The sequence below is a fragment of the Nannobrachium achirus genome (assembly GCF_963921795.1).
Source record: "Nannobrachium achirus genome assembly, chromosome: 9".
Classification (NCBI taxonomy): Eukaryota; Metazoa; Chordata; class Actinopteri; order Myctophiformes; family Myctophidae; genus Nannobrachium; species Nannobrachium achirus.
In genome coordinates, this window is record NC_137818.1 from 13167020 (window position 1) to 13184121 (window position 17102).

At 40.4% G+C, this 17102-nt stretch overlaps 2 protein-coding genes across 2 annotated transcripts in view; both read left to right on the forward strand.

Annotated features, from left to right (window-relative positions):
* LOC308290648 (deoxynucleoside triphosphate triphosphohydrolase SAMHD1-like) overlaps positions 1-17102 on the forward strand; it is a gene marked incomplete at its 3' end in the record, with an annotated part of 439146 nt that overhangs the window by 367959 nt on the left and 54085 nt on the right. The gene's annotated exons all lie outside the window — the stretch shown is intronic.
* rab5if (RAB5 interacting factor) lies at positions 1570-14840 on the forward strand. The gene is made up of 4 exons (XM_080733720.1): positions 1570-1843; positions 6703-6806; positions 7392-7521; positions 12059-14840. The coding sequence occupies exons 1-4, from the start codon at positions 1733-1735 to the stop codon at positions 12098-12100; spliced, it is 387 nt and encodes a 128-aa protein (XP_080589846.1). The 5' UTR covers positions 1570-1732; the 3' UTR covers positions 12101-14840.

The window sequence follows — 17102 nt, forward strand, 5'->3', positions numbered from 1 at the left end:
GGTACAGTCAGGTATGACAAGAAATAAGTAAATCTGATATTCCTTCCATATATTTACTTGTGCCAGCAGAGCGCGCAAGTACTGTGCATTCGGCTGCGTATGTACAGTATGTCAGGCTTCTTTGTTAAGCCCGTAGCCCAATAAGGGACCAGCATTTCTGGCAACGTAATCATTAACAGCCAATGGGTGACCAGCATTCCTGGTGATGCCAGTGGTGAGCGTACCTCATGGCGCGTTCTACTGGCGCACAAGTAGGCTATACATTGCCTACCCTGAGGGACCGGGTTCAACAAAAGGTTCTCCCACAGGGTCAATTTCACAACTAAATCTATGAAAAAGTTTAATCTGAACACCCTTTTATACAGAATCATATCTCTCTCAGCTAAGGGTTCCTTATTGCTCTGGAAAACGTTGAAGACCCCTGCATTAAAGGGTACTAGGCTAATATGAAGAAGCAGAAGTACCCAGATGTATTTGAGTAAAACTATTCATTTTGAAAATCAACTGAACGAAAGGTACACAGATTCTATTGGCACAAAGTATGCTATACTATGCAGTACCGAAGTAAAAGCAGCCTACTACAATGTTTTTACATTTGTCAAAATGTCAAGCTCACAACGTGATGCATCATGCATGCAACACATTGTGAGCTTTCGAATGAAAATCAAAAGTAAAAAATAGTGCTTAATTTGTTAATGTAGCCTATGTTTTGTAATAATACTCTAAATCTACCAAATAACTTGTAACTTAAGAACTGAAGCTGTCAAAAATAGGCCTATTGTTGTACATTAAAAAGTAGGCTACAATATTTGCCTTTGAGATGGAGTGGAGTAAGAAGTATAAGTATTGGAAAATGGAAATACTCAATATTTGAGTAGGCTACTCAAATACAAATTTGAAGTGCATTTACTATAATGCACATCAAAATTGTATTTGAGTACAAGTGCTTGAATAAATGTACCACCAAAGTGATACTAATAAATCAATGAATAATAGTGCAAGTAATCAAACCACAAACAACAACCATAAAGCGTCGGTTCTCAAAGTGGGGTCTGGGGACCCCCAGCAGGGGTCCTTACCGTCCTTGAGGGAGTTGGTCCCCAGATAAATGATAGGAACCAAATGGACCCTATGGGTCTGTAACTCAGAGAGTTAAATTAACATTGGTTTTACAATATAAATTGTGTTCTCAGAAATATATGCCATTAAATGAGCGTCCGTAGCCTAAAATGCATGTCAAACTGGGGGTCCCTGAATTTAAAATGGTTGAGAATCACTGCTAGAGCCGTACGAATCCTCTCTTATGGGGATCCCTTGCATTTTTTTCAAATGGGGGTCCGCGGGCTAATAATAAGAGTCAATTTGGTGGTCCTTCCTTGACATGAAAACGTTTTAGAACCACCACCATGTTCCAGCTCTGTCCTCTGGGTGTCGCTGTGGCTTTCACGTCAACCCTTTGTGACATAAATAAGCCCCATGCAAGGAACGTCGCACTCGCTCATTGGTCGCCGAGTGATGGGGTCAAACGGCGCTGCGCGTGCGCACACACCTCGAGTCCGTTAAGCGTCTTGCTGTGTGCAATCTGTGTTTCAGATCGAGCTTTTATTTTGGACCGTTAAAACGTTTAACTTCTAGGCTACTGGTGACTCGTTATATGTGTTTTGCGTGGTCGTTTCTGTGTCGTCTTCGCCTCGTTGTTTTTGGGTGAAAAGTTAAAGTTAAAGCGGAGAGAATGACGAACAACAGTGCCAAGAAGAAAGAGGAAATGCATGTGGTGAATGGAGGGGTAAAACAGTCCACATGGAGCAAAGCCTTTAACAGTACCGCTGTCTGGGAGGAGAAGGTCAGTCACAGTGTTTATTTGAACGGATGTCTCTCAAAGTTCCACATTTCAGGGTCTTCCCTTAACTCTGACAGTGTACAAATGGAACCAAATGGACCCTAAACGCAAGGGTCTTCAATGTTTTCAGGGCCAAGGACCCCTTAGTTGAGATATAGATGAAGCAGGGACCCCCACAACCTGTTCATAGATTCCATATAGTTTCATTGTTTGACAGCACGATCATCAGTGTATTTTGGATTCATGTCAATTTGTGTTTTCAGATATGTAACCACTTGAACTGTCAGTACGTGACCTTTCACTCTGTACTTAGTCTGCTCTTTTTCCCCTCTACACCAAACCTCTTTGCGTAAAATAGCCGATCTACAAGCTCACAACGTTGTGAGCTTGTAGACTGCCATTTTTAGCTAAAGTTCTCAGAATATGGACGTTAGGGTTCAAGTGGTTTCTATCACACAAAGATTTGGAGGACCCCCTGTAGTAACTCTGAGGACCCCCTGAGGGTCTCCCTGTTAAAGACCCCTGCCCTAACGGGTTCATTTGGTTCCATTTGTACACTGTCAGAGATACAGACATTCCACTTTGAGGACCACTGATTTACATCATATCAGTCAGTATATTTACATCATGTTTCATATTCTTTTACCAGCTATGTTATAAGTATCATCAATACCCTCCCTATTGTATAGAAATAGCCTGTTACAAGTCCAAGTAAGGTATTCAAAATGTACTTGAGTAAAAGCACTCACAGCAGATTTGCAGAAAGTCTAATTTCACAAGTTTTCAACTGGTCTAAAATCCTTGGAAATTGGCAGGTCTACAAGCTCACAACGTTGTGAGCTTGTTGATATGCTATAGCCAAAGGATATATAGGGATAAAGTGGTTAATGTGTGTCAATGTTTTGTAATAATAATCCAAATCTACAAAGCAACCAGTAACACGTTTTCAAATAATTTTGGTGGAGTACAAGACAAGTTAAAGTACTGAAAATTGGAAACACAGAAATAGTCTTGTTACAAGTACAAGTTAGGTATTCAAAATGTACTTGAGTAAATGTAGACCCCAGCTTGAAAATGGCAGATCTACAAGCGTTGCAACCAGGGCAGGAATTTCATGGAGGCCATGAAGTCCATGGCCGTCTTTGGCCCTCAGTTTGGCCTGGTGCCCCTCAAAAAATGGCATGCCCTGGCCTGAGGCCACAGTGGCCTTAATGCCCCAGCTGACTGTACCACTTTCTCCTCTGTCTTGCCAACATGTAGACATCAGTGTGTCTCTTTCTTGTCATGCAGACACCAATGCCTTTGTTGAGTCCACATTTTTTTACCAATCCAGTATCTTTGATTGGCGCAGGGCTGAGCATGGATCAGATTGTAAATACCAATTTATTTATTTCACAGCAGATAGTCTACATATTACATTTAAAATCATCCTTAACCCTTACATTAAATTAATTATTTCAATGGACCAATATCTTGTTTTATTTGATGGTCTTCCTGCCCTGGCATTTGGCCTTTGTGCCCTCAAACAATGGACAACACCAAAGGCCAAGTGGCCTTGCCCCTAAAATGACGAAATTCCAGGCCTGGTTGCAACTTATTGTAAGCTTAAGTATGTAGGTTAATGTTTTGTAATAATAATTTCCATTCCTAAACCTGCCATTCCTACGCACTGCCATTCCTACGGAGGCAGTGACCACCTAAACCCTAACCCAGGCATTGACACTAAGGCTTGCCCACCTGCCCCCGGCAGGTAAATAAAACCTTCGGGCAGGTGAAGTTAGCTTTCATTTGAGAAGGGACGCAACGGTCAATAAACACACCACCAGATATCTGTCTAAACACCTGAACGTGGCCAGCGCGCTCTGTCTTCTGGTCTGTGGAATGTAAAATAAGAGCACTGTTTACCTATAATGTGCTGTTTTCAATGTTGCTAAACCTAAAAATGTATAATAAAAAGTGTGAAACCATGGACATATTCAATCATATCTACGGTATGTAGGTATTTGGTTTTGTATGTATTGAGGTACAGTATGACATTTTTATCGCACAGCCCCAGACCGTAAAGAAATAAGTGTTAAATTGAGCGGTAATTAAAATCTTACGTCTTACCTATCATTTTATAACGGACGATTTACTTTTCGGGCAAGTGGGCATGACCTTTGGGCAAGTAGAACATGACCTGTACTTGCCCGACGGGCAAGTGCCTCTGATACCTTAGTGTCAACCCCTAACCCTAACCCTAACCTCAGTAGTAATGGCAGTGGGTAGGAATGGCAGGTTTAGGAAAGGAGAACTGCCCCTGTGGCTCCAGTCTCTCCAGCTCTTTAATAAACAGGACATATAGGTATAAACATTTTAATTTTTCAGGAAGTGATACCAATTGTATCCTAACAGGAGAGCTAAACTGGGATTAGGTAATAATAAGAAAAATAAGTAACTATAAAGACCAGGTTACATTTTTCAACCACCACCCCTGATAGTTCAACAGGACAGTGGGGGTTTGCAGGGGAAAAAACAGGCTACAAATGTCCCAATAGTGTATAGACTTAAGGAGATCTGAGCACTCAAAAATGATGCGGGAGAGGAAGTAAGGTTGAAATGTATTCTGTAAAAATTGGCCAAATGTTTCAAACGGTTATGGTCTTCATCAGGGCAAGAAGTGACAGTGGGGGTTGTCTGCAATGTACGTATTCTGCTGCCCATAATACTGTCACGGACACTTAAGACTGTAATGACACTGATGCTGTTTCTACTCCGGTCTTTGGGGGGTTGTCGACTTGTCGTCATTAATAGATAGATGATTGATTGATTGATTAGTTGATTGATTCGTTCCACAAGGGAAATGTAGTCCCCATGGCACTTAACAGCAGTCCTACAAAAGACAATAATAAGAAGAGATAATGAGAACACAGCAGGAAAGACATAGACAATAGGAGTACAAGAGTCCGTCACATTAGTCCTCCACAAGGATAAGCAGAGTAGCAACAACAAGAGTCATAAATTGGTCATTTGACCACGACCACAGACTGGTAGCATTATGTACACTGCTTCATACTGGCCACCAGCTAGTACTAGTATCTTGTTGTAGTAGAGTTATAGATAGTATCTCGTTTCTACCGGTATTATGTATCTACTTTTTCTTCTGTATCATAATAGGAGTCCACGGTCTTTCTTAATCCAGATCCCTACTAGACAATCCTTGCCTCAGCTTCTGAGTGACCTCTCACCCCTCCTCCCCATGCCCCCCCTCTCTGTGAAGGACAGGTGTTGTTGTCAGGCAGGGGGGGGGGGGGGGGGTCACCGTGTTGGTTATGGTGTAAAGTTTACACCATAACCAACATCTCCCCCACTGTAAACAATGCTATTATTAACTCATTAAAACCACTTCTCATACAGGGATTCTCAGCCCTATAACATATGCAAAGTAGACCGTCAATATCGTTGCAATTTTATTACTACAATGAAAAATGTTACGACTTTTTTGTGTTATCTTTTTAGCCTTATGTCTGACTGTACTACTTTACTACGTGCGCCTGTTTACGTTTCAGACTAATAAAGTAATCAATCAATACCCCACTTTCCCCATGCACCGAACGTTTTGAGAATCAATTGTCATCCCCCACAATATTGTCTCAGGAAATCATATCAGTCAATATATCGAGCTATTTCAAAACTATTGTCATATTCGATTTTGTTCGTGATGCCCACTTGCCCAGCCCTACCATCTTAGACAGCCACCCAAAAAATGTACATTGTAAAAATATTCTAAATGGGTCTACTTTTATTTCCTCTTGCAGTGTTTGTGAATATGAGTATACCTGTGTCAGGAAAATAAACTTGTTACCCCAGCCCTAGCAACATTTGGTGATATAGTGTCCTTTATTTCCCCCTGGAATGTATTCTATCCACAGAAGTCACAATTTATGATTTACCGGTATGTTTTGTTTTTTATAACATGAAAGCAAGACACATCTTGTAACTGAACAATTATTAACCACTTACCCATTTTTGGCGATGTTGCTATAGGAATATCAGGCTTAAGTGGTTGAATTTGAGGGTCCATTGGGAAGGCAGCCGGAGTGCTCACCTTTCCCCCTAATCTGCATTCAAACTGATCGACATAATTGGATTATTTCTCCTAGGTTAGAGAATGACTGGTCATCACTCATCATCACACAGTACAAATAATGTAACATGAGAACTTCAGTCATCTGCAAGAGACAAGGAGTAAAACTTAGGTCAGGGCCAGGGGTCTTCAATGTTTTCAGGCCGAGGACCCCTTAGTTGAGAGAGAGATGAAGCAGGGACCCCCACAACCTGTTCATAGATACCATATAGTTTAATCATTTGACAGCGCAATCATCAGTGTATTTTGGATTCATGTCAATTTGTGTTTCAGACATCTAACTACTACTTGAACCGTCAATACTTAGGCCTAATAAACTTGACCTTTCACTCTGTACTTAGTCTGCTCTTTTTTCCCCTCTACACCAAACCTCTTTGCCAAAAATAGCCGATCTACAAGCTCACAACACCTCGTGGTACGAGGTGTTGTGAGCTTGTAGATCTGCTATTTTTGGCTAAAGTTCTCAGAATATGGATGTTAGGATCCGATTCAAGTGGTTAATATAGGAGTAAAGGAGAAAAAAAGTTTCTATCTCACAAAGATTTGGAGGACCCCCTGTAGTAACTCTGAGGACCCCCTAGGGGTCCCGGACCCCCTGTCTGTTGAAGACCCTGCTCTGCTGGAACCGTTGCCCCTGAGACGAGATTCCTAATAAAGCGGTTGAAGATGGATGGATGGATGGATGGATCCCTGATCGTGTTTTAACCTGCTTTTTCATTTAATATTTTTTTAACAGGATGAGTTTTTAGATGTGATCTATTGGATCCGGCAAATCATTGCAGTAATCCTTGGCGTCATATGGGGCGTTGCACCGCTGAAAGGATTCTTGGGGATAGCCATGTAAGTTATGTAACCTCACTCACTGCAGAAACCTCTTATCTCCATAGTTTAACCTTTTTGTGTTTTGTTTTCGAAAATATAATGTCCTACTCGATCATACTGTATCACACAAAAGCATCAAAAGTAGCAGATATGCAAGCTTGAAATGCGGAGTGAAGCGACCTGCTTTGAGCTTGTAGATCTACTACCTTTGATGCTTATTTGAATTTTAATCCTGAAAAGTGAAAAGTAACAGTTTAATATGAGTTTTCTACTTTCTACTCGACAGAGATGGTATTCAGAATAACCACTATCCATTCCATTGTGGTGGAGAATTACTTTCTTTAATTTGTTTTTCTGGATCATATGGGGTGCCAACTGGGACATACATTGGCTTAAAGGCAAATTGAATTTAGGTTAAAGGGTTAGAAATATTGGCAAGACTTCACAATTTTGAATTTATAATATAATCTATACTCTTTATTGCACAGAGGTGTTTGCTGAGGTTTACAGCAGATCATAAAGATATGTGATCGCGACCCAATGTTTTGGAAAACTGTTCTAGCGTATCATTGTGTGCGTCTCTCTCTCTCTCTCCCCTGCTAGATTCTGCATCATCAATGCTGGAGTTCTCTATGTGTACTTCAGCAGCTTCCAGCAGGTTGACGAGGAGGAGTATGGAGGCACGTGGGAGCTCACCAAAGAAGGCTTCATGACTTCTGCTGCACTGTTTATGGTGAGGGCATCATCACACTTTCCTTTTTTTACAAACAAAACTTGTGTGTGAGGAGAGGACTGAGGAGTCAAGTAGCGTCCTTCTTCACGTTGTTCGCGACCAGGGTCTCCGCGGATCCTTAAAAAGTATTGAATTTAGTTTTGGAAAGTCAAGGCCTTAAAATGTCTTAAAAAGAATGGAATTGTGTAATTGGGGTTATTACATTTGATCTGGGGCAGAATTAATAAACGTGTCGCAAACAGACTTGCAAAACCAGCGCTCATTAACACATCGGATGCCCACGTGGTGTCTACAAGTCAATTTCTTTGATGTCGCTGGAGGCCCATGACGCGTTTGACGCGTTGTACAGTAAACTATACTGTACTGTAGCTACTGCACTTGGCTACCGCGGTGATGAAACAAACTCCATTTCCCAACAGCCAACATGCAGCGTGCAATTACGTCACCCGGACGTGCTGTGTGTCTCTTTGACTTCCTGTTTAGCGGCTGCACAAAAATGCTGTTTTCTCCGGATTCTCTTCCTTTTTGCATTTTTTTCTCAAAACGGCATCCTCTTCTACATGCCGTAACACAAACACTGTGGCTTAGAAATGATAAAAAACGGTCCTGACTGAAAGAAAAGATTTTCGCGAAATAAACAGGACATACTCGGATTACATTTACTCGGATTACTTTTCTCGCCAGTACTCTCGCCGGTAGGTAAAATGACGCGTTGCCATGGGCACCAGCAAATTAAGACCTCAAAACCACGTGGGCGTCCGATGTGTTAACATGCGTGCATTCGGCTGAGCTTCCAGCCAGCCCCCAACATTAGCTGTTGATGCTGCTAGCCTAACAGCGTTAGCTTCTAGAGATTGTTCTGTTGACACAACAGAGCGGAGCGCTGCTGAGCGCTGTTGCTCCGCTGTTATGTCCAGTGTCACCACATGTCAGAATCAGAAAGTACATTAGACAAGTTACGAGTTTTTGAAGTTGAGAAATGGTCCATGACTACGGAGAGAAGACGCTCTGTGAAGTGAACGAGAGAGAGAGTGGGCGAAAAGGACTTTTCAAATGTTGGATAACGTGTTGTGAGCGTGATCTTGTGATTCTGTGTGTGTGTGTAATGATGTAGAAGACATGTAGGCTAGTCTTTCTATGGGTCCGAGGTGCAGGCAGAGTAACACACAATACAATGAATCAACCAGGCGGCAATTTAGAACTAGAAATACTGTTCCTTCGAAACAGTGTGGGCTCGATTCCAACCCAACAAATAGGATACTTTAAGGTACTGTAAGGTACAGTACCTTACAGTATTGTACTGTACCTTACTATACTGTACTGCACCTTACTGTACTGTACTGTACTGTACTGTACTGTACTGTACTGTAACTTACTGTACTTTACTGTACTCTACTGTACTGTACTTTACTGTATTCTACTGTAACTTACTGTACTTTACTGTACTCTACTGTACCTTACTGTACTGTACTCTACTGTACCTTACTGTACTGTACTGTACCTTACTGTACTATACTATACTGTACTCTACTGTACCGTACTGTACCTTACTGTACTGTACTCTACTGTACCTTAATATACTGTACTTTACTGTACTCTACTGTACTTTACTGTACTCCACTGTACCTTACTGTACTTTATTCTACTTTACTGTACTTTATTGTACTTTACTGTACTCTACTGTACCTTACTGTACTGTATTGTACTTTACTGTACCTTACTGTACTGTACTCTACTGTACCTTTCTGTACTGTACCTTTCTGTACCTTACTGTACTTTACTGTACTCTACTGAACCTTACTGTACTTTTACTGTACTCTACTGAACCTTACTGTACTGTACATATTCTATGTGTTCTAGATCTACATTTTTGATTCTGTGTTTGGGAACCAGCAACTGTCAAATGGACTCCAACTGTAGTGGAGTATATTGAGTGCATATACTGTAGGCTAACAATCCCAGATCACATATGTCCTCCACTATGTCTATAACCAAGGCGTTCTTCTATGTGGCCACTCCAGACTGAGGAGTGGAGCATGGCTTTTATTGTGTTTGTGGATCTGACTTGGAAATGCATTGGTTTTGATATCTCCCTGACAACCAACAACAACCACTAATATGGCTGACTGTCCCTGCGGGCTCTAGGATATATGGCTATGGGATTTACATCCCATCGCCCGGACTTGATTCTTGATCACAGCTGTGTAATCAGTAGAGTGGAGAGGGACATTTATTTATAGTTTTAACTATAACTATAGTTTTATACATCACACAGCTTAGACATTTGGATCAAATCAGAGAGCAGACCTGTGTGAACGCAATGATATAGATAGCATATCTGAAGTGTGAACACTGCAGCCACAGCGCCTTAACATAAACATGGGTCTATTATCCTTCTCTCCACTCTGTCCCCACTCACTAAACCCATTGGAAATGCATTGGGTGCTTAAAGTTAAACATTTTTATTTTTTTATATTTATACTACAAAACATTTCAAAACCAAAAATACAAGCACACTTGTCCTCAGTAAGCTGAACACATAAAAATTTGAATGGTGTTGAAAGGTGTAAGCGTTTAAGAGATGAAGCGCGCCAAAATATTGAGGAGATACTGACTAGTATATAAACTAGAAAATGTGCAATTTGGGAAATTGCGAGTGTGGTTGCCCGCCCCGCCCCGGCGCGAGTCGTGGGGATGCGCCGCCGGGACCCCGAGCAAAACGCAGGGGTCCGAGGGAGACGACGTCGGGACGGATAGCGTCGGGGCCGTGCGACGCGCGATTAGAAAAGGTGCCGGTCGGATCCTGCGTTCCTGAAGTAAGGATATGGTTTCTTGTTTTTAAGAAATAGGCTCCTCCCACGAGTTCCGCAAGGCGATTACGTTGTCGCGTCGCTCCCAAGATCGTTTGTGTTTCGTTTTGAGAGGGTCGTTCCCCCTGAAAAACGCGTTTTGGCGTGAAACGGTTACGTTTTGCGCGTTTGTGGCGCCCCCTATGGGTCGAAGTGGAAATGCTTTTGGGTATATGTTCAGTATAGCGCCCGCCACTTGTGGTTAAAATTAGGTGTTGACTGGATTTTTCGTTTGTGATTTATGGCTACTTCTTACAAAACGGGCTCCTCCCGCTAACTTTGGAACCCTGTTACGGAAGAACGGTATGGACTATCGAAATATCGCTTGAATATGTTCATCGCATGGGTCCATAAATCATGTGTACCGATTTTCGTGACATTTGGAGAAAATATGTAGGAAAAGGAGCAAAAAGTGTGTTTTGAAGAAAATTCAAAATGGCGGAAAATCTATCCTGACGCAAATGGGCGTGGCCTATATGAGGAGATGCGTCATGACCCAAGGAATCCAGGGAAAAAGGAATTTTAATTTTCCGACCTACGGTTCAAGAGTTATAGGGCAAAACGTAAAGTGGGGTGTTATAGCGCCACCATGTGGCCGACTGATGTAATTATATTTTGATTAATTCTTAAAATTATTATGAATCTCCTCTCCAAGTTTTGAAACTGTAGCTCCTATGGTTTGCGAGAGAAAAATTTGAATGTGAGTTTTTGCATTTTCCCATTCAAGTCAATGGGGAAAATTAATTCACTAATAAATTCATATCAATTAAACGATACAACTTTTCTCTTAGCAAAATATAAGCACTCGATTCCCGATGAAACCGGTCGATTTGACATATGGCGCGAGTGTGTGGCGCAAAAACTGTGGGCTGTGAAACGCGCCGAAAAAAAGTTTATCTAGAAGAATAAAGAATAAAGAATAAAGTTTCCCTAGAACTATAGTGTGTTGCCCTGTAAGGGCAACCACACTAATAAATAATGAAGATAACATACGTGTGCTCGCCTTCCAGGCGAGCCCACAATTACAATACAAAATCTTTCTGTTACTGTCAAGGGACGTGCGCTCCATAGATTTTCTCTGTGCGGCACATCCCAGATCTGTGTGCTTGTGCGCACGGGCGCACGTTAGAGGCAACGTCATTTAGTTTGAGAACCGCTGCTCTAAGGTAGCGGTTCGCGTCCAAATATTTTGCAAGTAATGTCAGTTTAAAGACAGCATCTTAAACTAGCCCTGTTATCAGACCTACAGTAATGCAAATTACACCTTAATATTGGCTTTGGGACTTTAACCTTAAAGCTGGCTATGATCTGAATGGCCTGAGCCTTAAATGTATGATGCCGGGTACTGCACGTCATGCACGCCTTACACATCATATACTTAAAGTCTTTTCGTAGCCAGTAGCCAGTACAGCACAACAAGAAAGGGCCCTGGATGGAGTCTAAGCAAGAATGCTGTGAATGGCACTAGGCGCTGAGTGGTTAGTGAGCCCACCTGGGGAACCAGAGCCCCTGGTTGTGCCAGGAAAACAGCGCTGTTTTAACACTACATCTGTTCTTGAGAGATTAGGCCAGGCCAGCAATGTTGTGTGTCCCCGAGCAAGACTCTTAACCCATAATAGCTAACTGTTCCGGGAGGGTTATTATAATGTAATTATAATGTCTATGTAATTTACTCTTGTCTCCACTAGGTGGTGTGGATAATATTTTACACAGCTCTTCATTATGACTGAGAGGAATGAATCCAGCATCCAGCTACCAGAGGATTATACTAAAAAAATATGAACATTTCCGTTGAAGTAAAAAAAAAAAGAAGAGAGGGAGAAAAAATGTCAAGACACAAAAGAGCGTAGAACTTCATGGCGTGACTGACGACGGGATCCGACACTCCTACACCACAGGACTTTTTACAGTGTGCAGTGATGCATTGTGGGAAACGTAGTAAGTGTGATGAATTTGCAAGACACTACAAAGACCCATCGCAACGACTATGTTCAAAATGCATAATGTGTAGAGTTGAAGGCTGCCTTTCTAAGGCACCATAAAGGAGTAGTTCACCCCCAAAATGAGAAAATATTATTGAACTCAAGTCTCCATGCCGGGATGAGTAATCAAAAGGAAAAAAGTCGTTTTGGGGGTGAACTACTTATTTAACATCATATGCTTCTAAAGATGTCATAGTTCCTTCCTCCCATTGTTGTTGACCACTGGTTTAGTCCATATTTAAGACCTGAGGCAGAATCTACAAAATCAGTAGTTTGTTCTCAAGATAAAAATAATTAAGTAGATGTACAAGCTCGTACCGTGGCACGACGTGACACGCTTTGAGTTTGAATAGCCAATGCAATATATCTGTTATAATAGCCAGCACAAAAAATATAAAATGACACCTTCCCCCTGGCATCCCTATTTTGGGAATGTAATTATAATATAAAGGAATTGTTTCCAATGACGTTTAAAAAAATTGCAGATCTACACAACACATCCTGAGCTTGTAGATATGGCTGTTTTTTTGGGACGTTATTTTGGCCAGTTCTTATCTTTTAACCCATTAACCCAACCAAGAACTGAGGCAGATTCTACAAATCTCTTTTGTGCCAAGGCCCCAAAATGTTATCTATTTGGACCTGAACCCCCCTCTGAAAATGGTTTGTGCCAGGGACCCCCAGAAGAGAAGATTAGTGTAAAAAACTAACAAGATTGTTCAACATTATTCAAACAATTTCAATACTTTTTTGTTGTTGAAAATGTTCAAAAATAGCAGATACACAAGCTCGCAGCACGGTACGGAGTGACACTGTGAGCTGGTACATCTGCTATTTTTTGAGAGCCACTGTTCTAAACCACTGTTTTTATTCATCTGTGTTTTCCTTCATGATTTGATCACTGCAAAGGTCAGGAATAGGACGGTACAAATCGGGTCTGGTCTGTTTTGGTTATGAACTATGATTACCGTATAAATTATCCAATGCTGATAACTAATCCGTGAATTAATCCGCTGGTACTCAATGTACGTAACTGGGACTGGAGCTTCATTGTTTAGTCATAATAATTTGTCTTTTGTCTTCTACATATCGTTGCTGTTGGCCCGAAAAGTTCGATTTAATGTCCTCATTGTCCTGTGTTAATGACGGTCTGTTAGTTTTATAAATTCTAAACAATCTGAATTATTAACAGTAGCTGGTGACTAAATATTAATAACTACATTGGATCCATTGGAACACAGGTTCTTAAAAAATGTACATTTTGGATATCTATGGTTTCCACCCAACAGCGACGATATGTATTTTAGTAATGATTTTGTTAACCAACTGCTACAGTATCTCTACAGTCAGCACAGACAGGAAATGTGACTGTGTATTGCTGAAACTCTGTTTTATCACACATTGTGTTCCCCAGAATGCATTGCGTAGTAGTTGATTGGATGTAAGCAGGCAATATCCCGGATGTATATTGATGCCATCAGTATCAGTGTTAAATGTGCTGTAAGTGATCCCTTTCTCTTTTTTTTTGGTTAAAACTAGTTTTTGTAGCTGGGCTCTCCCCATCTCTCTGGCTTTTTAGTAAAGAGAAAATACGACTTCAGGTGGGATGCACATTTCGTCCAATTGGAAGAGAGCTTTTGTTTCCCAATTTAGTTTTATCACTTCCAATTTCACTTGTTTATCCCTGTACTGTCTGTACCTCACCTCCGTATGAATCATCTCTTCTGATTGGTTGAAATTGGTATCCCGACCTGTAAATGTGTGTTGTGTTCACTAAAGAGCAGGAGAGACTTGGAAGAGAAACAAACACTATAGCATTGAAGCAACGATTACTATAGGAACATAGAGATTTTCAACACTTAATAAAATTAAAATTACCGTAATCACTTGCGGCAGCTTATTCACCCATACAGCCAGACAGACTAAATACGGGGGGAAGGAAACATGCATAATTGATCTGAGGAATCTATGGTCACAAAATCCTGCGTGATTTATGCCCTGTTGTATGACAGTGTCACGCAACAATAGGTGATCAGCTATTTTTGGCACCTCGCGCTGTATGACGCTGTATGACGAGCTAAATAGTTCTGTGCACTGCCATGACTTGCTATTAGTATGTCTTGATGTAATTTATCATCAGTGTCATTATATGTAGAGAAGATAGCATTAATTTAAACCGTTTGTTTTCATTCACATGTAGCTTCCAAGATCCAAGTCTTACCTAATGTTCTGAGATTAATTTAAAATATTGTCTGTAAATTCTGTACAATGTCAAACAAGTCCCTCATTGTATTATGTTGATTTATTTGTACTTTGTTATGTCTTGATTGATGTAACATAATTCTCAGTATTTTAAAGTGCGTGTACATTTGAAGAAAAACTAAAAACAAAACAAAAAAACAGTTCTTGCAAGATGACTGTAATATTGTTCTATGACTATAGAATCACAAATGGCGTTTGAGAGGACTGTATTTTCTGATTGAAATCTTTTGGCAATCACATTAAACATGGGCTTTGTTTAGTCTCCATTTTCAAACCGATTCTGTTCACTGTTTTCCAATTAAATTGTACTTGCATGGTCGACATTCATGGTATTTGCTCAACAGACATCTTGTTGATTTTCTATTGCAATAGATTGAGATACTGGTAGATATGCATCCATCCACATCATTTATTGTACCCTTCGGGTGGAAACTTCTATTTCTAAAGCTGTTACTTTTCAGCATTCAAAATCGAAAATAGCAAAAGTAGCAGACCCAAAAACTCTGTGGGTCTGCTGCTTTAGATGCGTTGTGTGACATTGTAGTGTGATCGAGTAGGGGCATTAATTTATGAAAAACACACACAAAAAGGAAATATGGAGATACAGTATGAGGTTTCTGCCCTACTGTAACAATATAGTTTATTAAGCCAGTGGTGGGATGTAACTAAATGCGTAAATGTATTAATAATAAAGTTCTGTACTTGAATACAATTTAGAGGAACTTGTACAACCTATGAGTTCACTACTCAGAGATTAGTTCTACCTTCTGATCAGGGCCCAAATTCTGAGAACCTTATCTGAAGCCGAGCCGTTGAGCGAATGGAAACAAGACCAGAACCCGTGAAATGAGTTCTTGCAGTCGTAAAGATTCATGAGAGCTTTTGTTATCCCTGCTAAGAGCAGTGTGAAGTTCAAGCCAAAAATATCCAGAATTTATACTTTAAAAGTGTTCCATAAAATAGCTGAAAAGTAGCAGATTTATAATCTCACAACACATCACGATGCGTTATTATCTTGTAGATCTTGCTATTTCTGATTATAACCAGCTCAGTGTGTGTAGAATGTCCGCCTTGAGACTGGGAGGTCATGGTTCGATCTAGGGATGTCACCGAATAATCGATTTTCGAATATTCGTTAGATTAATCAATATTCGATTTTAATATTTCATAATCGATTTTTTTTTTTTTTTTTTTATACTATTTTTTGGCTTAGTTAGTTAGTTTCAACCAAAATATAGAATATAGGCTAACAATAGTATTAATGATAATAGTAAATGGCCATTGATTTATTATTCACACCAGCACCAACTGTAAACTGTGTAGAGTGAAGGAGCACAGCAGAGTGGCTGCCTGCTACACACTCCCCTCCCCCCCTGTCTCAGACACAGGTGTGATTGATTCAGGCTTGATTGTTTGGTACTTGGTGGCCATCATCAAAGAAAAGGGAAAACAGCGTCCTCTGTATTGTAAAGCATCACAGAATCTGTTCTTGAGAGATTAGGTGAACAGTACACTGGCACACTAAAAAGAAAGATGAAGAGTAGTAGTTAGGCTACCAATTACCTGAAGAGCCATGTTGTACATATGTAAATGTGCATTGAAATCCAGTAAAAAAAAAAAAAAAAAAAACGAAAAACAGAAGAAATTTTTTTTTAATAAAAAAAATAATAATAATTAATTATCGATTTTCGAATAATATTCGAATATTGCTATAGAATAATCGATTTTGATAAAGGTCCATTTTTGACATCCCTAGTTCGATCCCCGGTCGGGTCATACCAAAGACTGTAAAGATGCCTCCCTGCTTGGCACTCAGCATCAAGGGTTGCATTGAGGGGCTAGATCAAGTCTCATGACATACAAAACAACACGATACAGTACAAAACAACACAAACAAATAAATCAAAATGTAGCCATTCAAAGCCAGTCGTTTATTAAATTTGAGATGGAAGCCTCAAAAAATAAGAAAGCTGAAAAAACAGTCTTTTTTTGTGTTCACCTTTTTAACATCTTCATTTAGCAAATCCCCCTGGCTCTGATGTTTTTGTATTCATGTATTGATTGATTGATACATTTCCTAACTGCTAAAGCAAGGGTCTTCAACAGGGGATCCGGGACCCCTAGGGGGTCCTCAGAGTTACTGCAGGGGGTCCTCCAAATCTCCATGTGATAGAAACTTTTTTCTCCTTTTTATTATAATAACCACTTGAACGTCTATATTCTGAGAACTTTAGCCAAAAATAACAGATCTACACTTCTACAGGGCGAGGCGTTGTGAACTTGTAGATCTGCTGTTTTTGGCAAAGAGGTTTGGTGTAGAGGGGAAAGGAGCAGATTAAGTACAGAGTGAAAGGTCAAGTTTAAGCATATGACACGAGTGGTTAAATATATGAAAACACAAATTGACATGAATCCAAAATACTTGTTGTGCTGTCAAACAATGAAACGGACAATGAAATGGAATCTATGAAAAGGTAGTGGGGGTCCC